The 13,429-nt window shown below is 36.2% G+C and overlaps 1 protein-coding gene and 1 long non-coding RNA gene across 2 annotated transcripts; one reads left to right on the top strand and one right to left on the bottom strand.

Moving 5' to 3' along the window:
- Window positions 1–800: 800 nt before the first annotated feature.
- Window positions 801–2,070, top strand: LOC144575968 (uncharacterized). The gene is made up of 3 exons (XR_013518571.1): window positions 801–947; window positions 1,205–1,244; window positions 1,872–2,070. It is a non-coding gene; the product is annotated as an uncharacterized LOC144575968 (long non-coding RNA).
- Window positions 2,071–2,875: 805 nt separating this feature from the next.
- Window positions 2,876–5,150, bottom strand: LOC144575787 (7-deoxyloganetin glucosyltransferase-like). Its single transcript, XM_078326034.1, has 3 exons — window positions 4,950–5,150; window positions 4,283–4,630; window positions 2,876–3,901 (listed from the first exon to the last, which is right to left on the bottom strand). The coding sequence occupies exons 1-3, from the start codon at window positions 5,116–5,118 to the stop codon at window positions 2,964–2,966; spliced, it is 1,455 nt and encodes a 484-aa protein (XP_078182160.1). The 5' UTR covers window positions 5,119–5,150; the 3' UTR covers window positions 2,876–2,963.
- Between the last annotated feature and the right edge of the window lie 8,279 nt (window positions 5,151–13,429).

The raw sequence follows: 13,429 nt of genomic DNA, 5'->3' as shown, positions 1-13,429 counted from the left end.
CAAAAACAAATCATATACAATGGTGTGTAAGGATATCGACAGAGCATTTTTGGGTCTCCCGTAGGTAACATGCTCCCTGTCCGCGCAATCCTTGAAGAAGCATCTTCCATTTGGCAAGAAGTGTGATTGGGTGTCAAATGTACAGGTTATGCAATTTTACTTTTATTCTTTCAGCTATTATTTATTAATTAAGTCGTGATACCCATTGTCTGTTCCATGAGATTTGTGCTTATGTTTTGCTACTGTCATTGTTGTATCCAATGTTGCATCTGAGTAAGATCATAAAAGAGGACGCATCTAATTTTTTTAAAAATATACGGATAAATGATGAATACTTCTAGACGGAGATAATCTTTTCGGTTTATATACAATTATACCAAACTGATCTGCTGTGGTTTGTTTGAAATCTTGGTTGAATTACTAAGATAAATGGCATCATGACACATGTATATTAGAAAGAAAGAAAAGAAGACGAAACAAGTAACATCTGCATGTAACTTTCAAGTAGAGCTTATTTACCATACTAAATTTAAACCACAACTTCTAATAATTTACCGTACTCCTTTGGCAGTTTGATATGGGAGACATTCTAGTTAGCAACAAATCAACTGGTACGAACATACATTTGCTGTGCCAATGGTTGTGCTGCCATTGCTGATTTTGGGACTTCTTTGATTGCGGGTCCCACAGTATGTTCATTTACTTCCTCATTCAAATTTCATTTTGCAAAATTTAACAGAAGAATAGTATACTGTGAAAGTAAAAAAAATACTAAGTGGATATTTAATGAACCATGGAATAAACTAAGAACTATCCTCTTGGTGTTTGTATTGTACAGTTATTGCAGAAATTAACCAACAGATTGGAGCTGCTGGTGTATTTAGCAAGCAGTGCAACACTGTAGCTGCACAATACGATGAAATGATTATTGAAAGCTTATTGCAAAGGTTATACATGCACCTCCTCTTACAATAAAGAAGTTTAGTTTGTGATTTTATTTGTACACGAGGTAATTTACCATGGTTCTAAAGGATATATCCTTTGTTTCTCACATGTGCAATTCACAGTTGCAATTTCTTCTTTTGTGTTATCTAAGAACATCTATGTCCGAAAATGTTGATTTTATTTATGTACTAGCAAGGTCTAACAAACCTTTACTATATTTTTTTATTTATGTTGAGGGGAAAATCTTTTTAAATGACAGATTGGTGTTCTTCTTGATAGAAGGATAAGAGTCTAAGACGGTACATTGTTTCTGTTTTCTTATTGGTCCTTCTTTACTCTGAGCTTCCTCAAAAGGTAACAAAAAACATATCATTCCACATTAGCTGAATTACAGTTTAGAGTCATCAATTTTCCATGAAAAATAAGGTGTAGTTGTTGAATAGGTTATATTTATCAGAGATTATAGGGGCTGAGTTCCAGTTAAGTTTATTTTTTTATTTTTTTTACATTTTTATTTCCAATTACAGAATCAATAGACTTGTCATATGTTTATAATTTCTTCAGCAAACGAAAAAATAACCTTAGCTCAATAATAAACTTGGAGGTAATAACATTAGCTATTTTTTTTTTAAGAGATTTCATAAATAAAGTTAGTTCAAAGAGTACTAATTATAATAACAGAAAATTTGGAGGCAAGTTTCTTGTCCTGCTACTAGAATGGACCTTTCTTATGTCAAATTTCTTACCTTTATATGAAATGGAAATAAAAGCTGATTTGGTATTGCTCGATTTACAAACTTCATGTAAAGTTATAAACAAAAAAATTTCAAAAGAAGAATAATATAAAATTTTAAAAAAAGAGGTAAGCAACTGAGATTAATTGAAACCAATATCAGATCTCTAATATCTACGTTCTTGTTTTACAGTCCTCTCCAGGCTATGCTTTAGTTGCTGGAACGGATGTACCACTTCATCTGGATCATGAAGCCTAAAACTCAAGCATTGCCTTCTCCAAGTAGTTGCAAACAATTAATCGCGTAAAGCACAATGGAGGTATCTCAAGTCTCAACTCCAACCTGTCCAGTTAGATCGATGAATAGATCCAGTTCAGGCGAAGACCCGCTAATTGAATGATCAAGCACAATGGTGTCAAGTGGGATGATGGTCAGGCGGCTTAGCATTAGTTAGCACAGACATTAGCAGTACTAAACTGGTCAGGTGGCTTAGTATTAGCAACTTATTCTGTTTTTTTATGTATAATATTAATCGTCACTATCAAAACAAAGCGAGGCTTTTCACTAGTTTTGTTTGTGTTATGTACATTTTATTGTAGTGTGGTTTTTTTGTTAATGAATATATTATGTTGTTTAAATTATTTGCATGATATTTTGTTTAATGTCAATGAATGTCGAATGGTAATATATATATGGCTAGCAAAAATATGGAGGCTAACCCAAATATAAACAGAACCATATCGAAATTTTTATATCAACACTGACAGTTATATTGCTAACAGTGACTGTTTTTAATATCTATACTGACGTTTTTAACATCAACACCGACTATTTTTAAAGCGCCAGTGTTGAACACTAACACTGACTGTTTTTAAAATGTCAGTGTTGGTATGCAACATTGACTGTTTTTAAAGCGTCAGTGTTGGTGCTCAACACTGACTGTTTTTAAAGCGTCAGTGTTGAACATCAACACTGACTGTTTTTCAAAACCGTCAGTATTGAGAATCTACACTGACTGGTTTTTACCCGTCAGTAAAAGGTAACCTTCACTGGCGTCGGCTTTATTGACGCCGCTATAACAGTCGGTGTAGGGGTATTTGAACAGTCAGTGAAGGGGTTTTTTGTACTAGTGCCATTTGTATGGATTTCAACACAAATTGAATGATTTTGTCTTGAATTTGAAGAAATTTTGTCTAAAGTCTCTAGAGAAAACCCAATTCCTTTATTGCTAGCTATAAGCCTATAACAAGTAACATATCAATACATTGTTGAATTTTGTTTAGCCTAGCCTGAATTATTTGGAAGGAGCACCTCATTTACCAATTTCTGAAAATTGACCAATGAAGGTCCACCATTTTGTGTCGCCATGGCTGCACTCTCCTTCCATTTCTGTGCTCTCTCTTTCATCCTCTTCCCCTTCTCTCCCTCCATTATCTCTCTTATCAATACTTCCACCTCAATTCTTTTTACATTGTTATTGATCTCCATTCCTATCCCCCATTCAGTGCACCCAAACCGGCAGTTTGTCTGTTGCTCTGCAAAGAAAGGCCAACTAACCACTGGCACCCCACCGGATATAGTCTCTAAAGTCGAGTTCCATCCGCTGTGTGTGAGAAAAGCTCCGATTGCCGGGTGTTTTAAAACTGCCTCTTGTGGGCACCAACTTGCTAACAGTCTCCTCTCTTTTGTTTCTTCCAAAAATTCCTCCGGTAAAACCGCAGTGTCACCCCTAACAAGATCTGGCCTAATTGTCCACAAAAACTGATATCCAGTATTCGCCAACCCCCACGCAAACTCTGCCAATTGTTGGTTTGTCATGACAGTCACGCTACCGAAGTTGATGTACACTATCGACCCTGCATTCTTTCCTTCAAGCCAGTCGAGACAACCAGGTTGCAGCTTCCAAAGGTTTGAACTGAGCGACTTGAGCGAGCTCTCCTTTATTTGGTGTGAAAGCATCGAAATGGGTCCTATTTCATACATGGGAGGCAGCATTTTAGCAATTTGGTCTAAAACCGGCTGTTCAAATTCGCGGAACGTATTAATTGCAATGACTGATGCCGTGGTTGCCCGGTTCATTACGTCAAGGAAAAACTTGAAAAGAATGTCATTTGGGTCGGTTGTACGAATGAAGCTCGGGAAGTCTTTTAGCCTCATGTCACTAAATCCCGGCACGAAGTCGACTGGCGTGTTGAGATATCCGTTGTTTAGCTGATCCATATCTTTAATTAACAGAGGACACACAAAAGTAATATATATTATATTTCTGAATGAATCATGAGTATATTAAAAAAATCTAGTTAAAATGGCTAGTTTTTTGTTTTTTTGTAAAGGTTAGTCGCAAATAGCCATCTAACAATTGTATTAAAATAAAAAGATAATTTACTAGATCCCAGGACACCTGGTAATTAACCCTCTAATAAATTCAAATACAACAGAGTGTTGATATTAAATTGCTATAAGAGCTCGCAAAATCACTATCAAACTTAGACCACTTTTTTGTATTTGCCCCACTAAGCATATCTTGACCAATCTCCAGTGCTGATATTAAATGGCTAGTTAATTATCCACATAATCAATCATGTTGTGTGCAGTGCACAAACCTTTCAGAGGAATGAGACCTTCCTCCACTAGCGTCCGGTAATGGAGATAACCAAGTAAACCACAAGCACTTGCCGTCCATAGCAACACGCATGGGATCCCTATCTCCCTGGCTGCATCAATGGCAAAACTTGAGATGAAATCTGAGAAAACACATGTCACTTTAGGAGTGGTCGGATACGACTCATTGAGCCTACAAAGGAGATCCCTGAAGTACGGGAGGCTTTTGTTGGTCATGGTGGATTCACATAGAGGTGGTACGTCTTGCGTCCTGTCTTCTTCCGAGAAAGGAAGGCCATCGGGTATCGCCGTGAACTGGAAGTCGGGAAGTCCATTGAGACTGGTAGGACCTGAAATAGGCCGAAATAACGAGTGCTAATTAATATAAATGAAATATCAAATCAATTTAGCAAAGATATATAAAATTGATGAACGTACTTGTAAATATAACTAATAAGAAAATTATAGAAAAGTAAAACTATAATACAGTTATATATCTAATATATATCCTTTTTGAACTAATAATTTGCTTTATCAGTTATTTTTTAAACAATCAAATCTCAATATATATAGATATATACAGATCAAACTTGTGGTACATGCTGTGGTGATTAGTGGTTACTGATAATTACTACTTAAATGCTACACATGTGTTTAAGTAAAACAGACCGAGGGAACGGAGGAGGCGGCGGTGGTTGTATTCGGTGTTGACGAAGGTGATGTGGAAGCCGGAAGAATGAAGCAACTTGGCCACTGTGAGCATGGGTGTTATGTGGCCTTGTGCTGGGAAAGGCATGCACACCGCGTGGGGTTTGCTGTCACTGGGAATAGAACCCATGGCCGATCCTGTACTAATAAATTCTCTTTACTTTGTACAGAGAAGTAGATAACTGTATGGTTTACTCCGACGGATTATACATTTATAGCTTGGTCTGGCAAGTCAAAATAGCTAAAGCTTCCAAATTAGAGGTGCTACTTTTATCCGATTACCCGGAACCGAACCAGAACCGAACCGGAACCGACCCGGATCCGATTAATTTGGATAGGGTATGGTTTAAAAAATATAATTGGTTAAATTATGAGTATGGTTACAAAATTAATAATTTAATATCCGACATGGATCTGAACCGGAACCGATACTGTAATGGGTAGGATATGGGTTTCATTTAATTATCCGACCCATAACCGAACCCGACCCGATACCCGTATAAATACCCGATAAAACATATATTAATAACTATTAATATATAAAAATATAATTTTGCATATTAATTTTTGCATAAGCCGTGGTGAGCCCAGTACTTTTTAGAATATGAGAAAATAGAATGCAGTGGACATATTCACTATGTTTATACACATAGATGGATACCAAATTTATTCCTTCTATAACAGCCGCATTAATTTTTTAAATAAAATTTATTACTATAGATACATCCTTCAATATTTGCCTTGATATTCTTTGCATAATAATGAAAATTTATTGCTCTCATTGATATGTCATTTCTACAAATTATTAGTATTTCATTCATAAATTTTTTGAACCATAGAAAATGAAATTGTCATCTCTAATATTTTACTTTTTAAAAATTATATGTTTTCTTCAATATTTTTTTTTTTCAAAAGTTATTTTCTTTCCATCCTCCTGATTTTTTTGTGACATATATCCGCTCCGGATCCGGAACCGCCCCGTATCCGAACCGGACCCGATAATCTGCAAACAAGTTATGAGTATATATCTACCCGGAACCGAAAGACTGGATCCGAAATATCTACGGGTAAATAGGTACCCAAATTTGGACCCGACCCGAATTGAAACAGATAAATGTATGGATCGAAATTTGGACCCGAACACTTTTAGAATACGGGTCAAAATATAATAGTATCCGGACCCGACCCGACCCGATAGCACCTCTATTCCAAATTACTGTTACATATATTTTTGGAAATTTTGAGTGCACGTGTTGATAAATAGAATGTCGTATTACAGTCATCATTTTAATTTCACAAATATGTCCACAATGTGAAAATTATTCACATGAATGTGAAATCGCACGATCTTGCAGGGTGTTTATTCAAGCGCACAAATATAATTGTGTGGATCTGAAAACATACATTTTTCATATGAGGGATCTTACATTCTTTTATGGTGACACTGGATTACATTTTATATTTTCAAAATCCAAACAGTCGATTCAAACCGTTCAACATGATGAATATGTTAAAATGTGCTTGCAGATCAAATTTTATATTTTGTTGAATATTTTTAATATTTATTAAGACGGTACAAAAATTCAATGGTCTCAATATAGCAATTTTGTTAAATACTTAATAAATAGTAAAAAAATTCGAAAAAAATATAAAATTTGATCTACAAACACATTTTAATATATCCATTATGTTGAACAGTGTGGATCGACTATTTGAATTTTGAAAACTTTGAAAAATGAAGAGTACAATTCGGTGTCACCAAAAAATGTGTAATTGGATCCCTCCTCTTCATGTATACGGATGCAAATTTTAGTTAATTTGGAGGGTTTGGCATAAATTTGATAGAACTTATCCATAAACATGGGAAGTTTGTACATGAAAAAGGTTAAGAACAACGCAGCCGCCAGCCAACCATGAGTAGTACATTAATTATGGTGTCTCATCACGACCGTCCAGTTGTCGCTACCAGTTAGGGATGACTAACAAGTGGTGAATCGTGTCAAAATATCTCATATGCACCAATTGGGTTTCTTTCCACGTGTATACGTACGTAACTCAGAAAGTGTCAAAGCAGCCCTCATTGACTGTCAAACAAAGAAAAACACACTTGTTCCGCTGGAAAACCAATTTCCAAGGACTAATATATAAAAATACATAAAACTACCGACTTAAATTATCCTTCCACTGTTTTATTAATTTTGTAGATATGCGCATAGTGGCAAACGAATAGTTCGGATTCGGCTTGATGGGATCAAAAATTCGTGAGTTGGGTATAATTTGAATATATGAAATGATTCGGCACATTAAGAAAACAAAAAGAAGCCAAAAAGGATAAAAAAGAATCACGTTTTATTCAGAGTTCAGTTCGAAAGCGTAAAAAAAAAGAAAAAAATGCAAATTATTCGTCAATTAATCGCGTATATTATTACTATGGTTATGCGAAGTGTCGTGCTGACGTTCTCTCCTCTATTATTTCTTTGGAGTCTGCATTGTGTGGGGTAACAAAATATTTTTGTTCAGATTTGGACCGTTCGATCAAAATTCAGATCAATTTGATTCAAATTAAGAGCACATAGTTTCTTTAATATTTGTGCGGATTCTGATCGGACAGTTCGATTTAAACAAAAATATTCTATTATCTTAAGTGATATATATGAATTCGTTTTTTGAGTCCACATCTTCTCAGCTCTCTTTTCTTAATCTATAAGAATATTGTGGCCACGTTTTTTTGGAGCACAAATTAAAGCGGTAGTCTTCAGCCTGACATTGAGCAAACCAATTAGTGCATATAAACACTGGTTGAAATGGGTTACTTTGCTTTTGACAAGTGGACTATGGCTCAAGAGGCGACAAAAATCCCGAGAAAAAAAGGAAGCATGCATGGCACCTGCTCTAATTAAAATATTGACCATTGGAGTGGCATTACGGGATAGATAGCAAAGAAACTTTAGTCATGGTAACATTTATCAGTTTAATCACGTCACGTAATGTGACTACAAAGTTTGTGGCAACTACAATAATCTTGCAATTGGTAAGGGGTGGAGCAAGTTTTGTGAGGCGAACGGTGTTCGTTTAGGCGACCTTTGCCTCATTAAAATTATTGGTGACAATTAATGAATTCCTTGTCAAAATTAAGCGCAACTAGCTGTTGTATATATTAACAAATTTGGTTTGTGTTTTTTGACTGTATCCACTAGCCATTAGCTCTATATGTAGATTCAGCCATTAAAAATATTGTATCAGTTGAAGTGTCTTATATATGCATTGTTAATTTGTGCAAGTACGTGTACGGTAACAATAAATTTTTTTGGTACAAGTACGTGTACGGTACATGATAAAAAAGAAAATCAGAAAAAAAAAAGAAAAAGAAGCAGATTTTTTTTTATGCTTGTGATAAATGTGCCATTAAATTGATGTTGTTTCATCTAAAATATAATGTCAAAATATTCATTGGCACATATAACCAAAACTCAGAAAAAAAAAATAGCAATTCCAAGTTGGGCTCAGTTTATGGGCTAAGATAGTGATATTTCTTTTGTTAACAACGCTATAATTGATGCAAAATATTCGATCAATTTGGGAACACTCAGAATAGTTGGTTTAGATCAAATTAACTGCTTGGTTGAACCAGTTGATCAACTAGTTGGGTCTCAATTACCATAAGAATTCAGATCTAGTCAAAGTTGATCAACTATTTGTGCATAAAATTGTTGGACAGGAGTTTCCTCAAATATGTGCGGTAGTTGAGGGGTTACTTCAACCATAATGAAGATTCTTGAAATTTTTTAAAGAAAAAAAAAAATGAGTGCATACACTTTTACCGAGGAGAAATGAGACTATTGATGGCTAGTTCAGAGGGAACTAATTTTGGTGTAGCATGTTGATGTAACAAGAGACATTTTTTAATTTTTTTGAAAGTTCAAAAGTAATTTGGCGCAAATAAAATCGAGTGAACAAATAGACATGCAAATTTCTTATTAGATAATAAAGCAGAAAGAATCCGTTAATTATAGTTTTTACATAATTAGTTGTAACTAGGGTAAAGTTTCATTAACTGCTGCTCTGGAGTGGAAAAGAGTGACACTAAGGTCTACATGGAGATATGGAGAGAGCTCCTCTTGACAAACAAGAATTCATATCACCCAAATTAACATAATGTTTATGTTTCGATTCGGACCGTCCGATTGATATCCAACAAGAGAGCACGCACGGAAGCCCATGACAGGTTCCCCTTCTTTTTTTTTTCCAAAATCCTTATCGTCGGGCGTGTCCGTCGTAGAGATTCGGACGATCTCTGTCTGTTCCGTGGCTGGCCATTGATCGTGGGGGCCAAGGCGGACCCCACTGCGCATTGATCGTGCCACCTGTCGCGCAATCACGCTCCCGCGCTGTCGCCTCGCCTGTCACAGTCGCGTGGATTCAGTTAAGGATAGGATGCTGGGCTAGCGTGGATCTGTTCGGAAATTGATCTGAACCGTTGATTTGTGTCGGCATAACGACTGCACTTCAATCGAACAACTGGTTTTTTTTTTTTTTTTTTTTTTTTCTTTTTTAGACATTAGGTTAGCATTTCCTTCGGCAAAATTGGTGTGCTCGCGCGTGTAGAGGTCAGAAAATGCGAACGAATGGGTCGGTTGAATGAGCTGCTGATGCGGGCACTGTAACTGTAATTATATAATTTTATGTTATAAGGGATTGAAAGATATTAGTATTTAAAAAATAATTATAATAAATAAAGAAACAAAATTACTGATTTTTAATTTTCAGTGGACCACCGAAACTTATCACATCAATTTTGTCTTTTATAAATGAACTTTATCTTTAATAGCCCATATTTGTTTTTTAGTTTTAATAACCCATATTAATTTGTTCATAATTTTATTTTAAGAGAAATAATAAATTTTTATTAAAGAATCAGAATGAGAACGAACTTTTTTCATTGTTACTAAGAAACTGCATCAGATCTACAACTAATTCCTTTAAAAAAAATTTAAAGGTAAGATTGGATGGAAGCTAGAATAAAATTTGAGAATAATAAATAAAAATAGAGAAAAATAGTGATTTTTAGATTAGTGTGAAAATAGTGCTATTTGGATTAGTAAATGTTGTTTGAATTGTACATTTGAAATAGTGTATAGCTGTAACTAATAAATAATAGTGTTAACAAGGTACTAATTAAGAGAAAATATAAGCAAGTGAGGTCTTACGTACAACGTGGAGATAACATAAAATAATGTCAATTTTGTCATTTTGTGACTGTGTTGGTAAAAATTCGAGAAAGAAGCATTTTTTTCCCTCTCTTTACACTTTCGAATAGTAGTTATTCCAACATTTACAAGGAATAAAAAATAGTAGCTATTCTAGCTATTCCGAATAACAAAAATATTATTTCAATGCAAATTGCTATTCTAAATAGCCCCTATTCTAGAATAGCTTATATTCTTGACATATGTAAACATACCCTAAATGAACTGTAGAATTGGGATTATTCCTTAGCGCTTTACTGTGTTGTTCCTACGACAACAACATAAAATCTCATTATGTAATGATATGTTTGAATGTGTCAAAAATATGAGCTATTTTAAAATAGAGGCTATTCTGAAATAGCAATGTACATCTAAATAACATTTTTGTTATTCGGAATAGTTAGTGTAGCTTCTATTCTCTATTCTTTATGAAATGTATACTTAATGAAAGATCCTATATATGTTATTTATTCACAAATTATGTTCGAACTTGTTTTTCAAAATACAATAGAATTGTTATAATGTTAAAATTTAAGTGTTGAATTGCTTGAAAATAGGAATCGAGTAAGAATAGAGCTAATCTCAAAAGAATAGTGCTAATCTCAAAAGAATAGTGCTATTTTCGAATTAGTGCTATTATTGTCACACCCCAAATCCACCGGGGTCTGACAGCCTGCCGCGTGTATCTATCAAGTGTCACATATACACGCAAGGCAGTGGATCTTTTATATGCATTGCCAATATCCTCATTCGCTGCGTCCGAGTAACAAACCTGAAAATAATCGGGGAGAGTGGGGGTGAGAATAAATTCTCAGTGCGAATTTGCCACAGTTGAATTATTGGACTTGCAATCAGACTCTATATTCAAAAATGAAACCCAAACAATAACAGTTCAAACAGATACATATAATCATAAATAACAGAATGCCAATGCACGACAACAGTTAAATCAACCTGCAACACAGTTTACGGAATTTTCAAGATGGATTTCAAAACACAACATATATTTTGGCTTAACTCGATTCATAACTCAGTTCATTAGGGCTTGTAGCAATTACAGATGTTCTCTCGAGCTGAACCGTTATCAAACCCACATCTGTAGGGTTACAGACGCCTACAGATGGCCAACCGCTGGACCCTTTATCAGACACCCATCTGCAATTGCTGTTTGGCTTAACCATTTCCTAAGGTCCGGTTTACAAGTCACCAATACAGGTCAACTTGACACAAATGCAAACACACGGAATCAAAGTTACCTATACAGGTCAACTTTGCCCTCTCCTCCCTTCTCCGCCAAAAACAGGGCGGCCCCCTCCCCTTCCGCCGCTGCCACGGCCAGCAGCGCCGCCGCCGCCCCACTGCTCTCCTCTCTCTCTTTCTTGGTTCGGAAAAACCCAGCCCGCCCCCATTCTCTCTCTCGGTTTCTGCCCCCTTCCCCTCCCATGAAACCCTAGGTTCTAGGGTTGAGGATATGGGTTGCCTCGGTTTGATTGGTGCTGTCCCGGTGCTCACTTGGTGCCGTGTTGGAGTTGGCTTGATGCTGCCTTGGTGCGGCTATGGTGCTTGCATGTGCTCGAGTGAGATGGCCGCGAGGCGAGGCGAAACCCTCGGAACCGATCACTTTTCTTGACATCCTCTCTTGCGGTTAATTTCTAAAATTCGTGAATTGTGTGTATTGATGAATTGATTAATGTTGTAGGATGTGAATTTGTTAAGTTTCGAGTACGGGTTGTTGATTTTCCCGACTCAATCGAATTGCTTGAATAAATTAAGTATGAATTCGGCTTTGCATTGATGTATAATTAATTGGGCTTGGGCCTTGAATAATAAATAAAATAGAAGAAGGCTTTGAGCCTTATTGAATTGGGCTTGTGAATAAATTGATTTAAATGATTGGGCCTTTGAATTGATTTGAGAAATGACATGTATAAAAATATAGATAAATGGATTAAGGGCTATGGGCCTTTAATAAATGCATAATTGAATTGCTAAAATTGAATTGGGCTTGTAATTTCATAAGCCTTGAAATATTGAAATGAATTGTAAATTTTAAATATGAGGCTTAAACCTTTACTAAATTATGGGTCTTTAAATTAGATTAATTGAGGACCAATATGAAAAAGATGTGAATTTATATGAATGATAGCCGTGCCTTTGCGGTTGGGATATACTTGAATCGAATTGAAATGAATATGACATGATGTGTATATGTAAATTTGGAATTGGACTTGAATTAAAATGATTATAAATGAGCCGAAAGGTATAAAAGAATTGACGAATTGAAAGACGGCTTTTGGAATTTAAGTTTTGAGAATGTAACCGAACTAAACCAAGTAATCGTATAATATAGGTGTAGGCTCAGTCGAGCCAGATTTCGCGAGGCAATTCGAGACGCCTGATCTTTAAATTAAGCGGTACGCTCGTCATAATAAGGTGCGGGATTCTTGGACTTGTTTGATACTTTATTTTCAGGAATTAAACTGTTTATTCGTTTGTCATGTTGAATGATTAATTGTTGCATATTTTGGAATTCATGTTGTAGATTGATTCTTGCATAACTGAGAATGATTTGAATTGTTTGGTTAAGATTACTTGGCATGTTGGTATGGTTATTATTTGATTAGTTCTATTAATTGTTCTTGATGTGAATGAATCCGCCAGGCCGACCTGTTTAGGTGGCTGGATAAGGTAACGGTGACCTATCCGTTGACCTGTGTTTATGAATTTGCCAGGCCGACCTGTTTAGGTGGCTGGATAGGGTGACGCTGCTGACTTATGCGTTTGACCTGTTAGAATTTGCCAGACCGACCTGTTTAGGTGGCTGGATAGGGTGACGCTGCTGACTTATGCGTCGATCTGTAGAATTTGCCAGACCGACCTGTTTAGGTGGCTGGATTCAGGTGACGCTGCTGACTTATGCGTTGATCTGTCAGAATTTGCCAGACCGACCTGTTTAGGTGGCTGGATTAAGGTGACGCTGCTGACTTATGCGTTGACCTGTTATGATTTTGCGAGACTGACCTATATGTGTGGCTTTGAGATATATTTGCTTGAGATTTCGGCGGCTGTTGGGGCTCCCATGGCCAGAAAGGAAGAGAGGAGAGAAGGGCGGGTCCGGTGGGGTTCGCCGGCGACGGAAGAGGGGAGGGCGGGGCCCTCTCTGGTTTTGGCGGAGAGGAGAAGAGAGGGGACGGG

Source organism: Carex rostrata, chromosome 24 (genome assembly GCF_964058835.1).
Source record: "Carex rostrata chromosome 24, lpCarRost1.2, whole genome shotgun sequence".
Classification (NCBI taxonomy): Eukaryota; Viridiplantae; Streptophyta; class Magnoliopsida; order Poales; family Cyperaceae; genus Carex; species Carex rostrata.
This window is presented reverse-complemented; position numbering and strand designations above follow the sequence as displayed.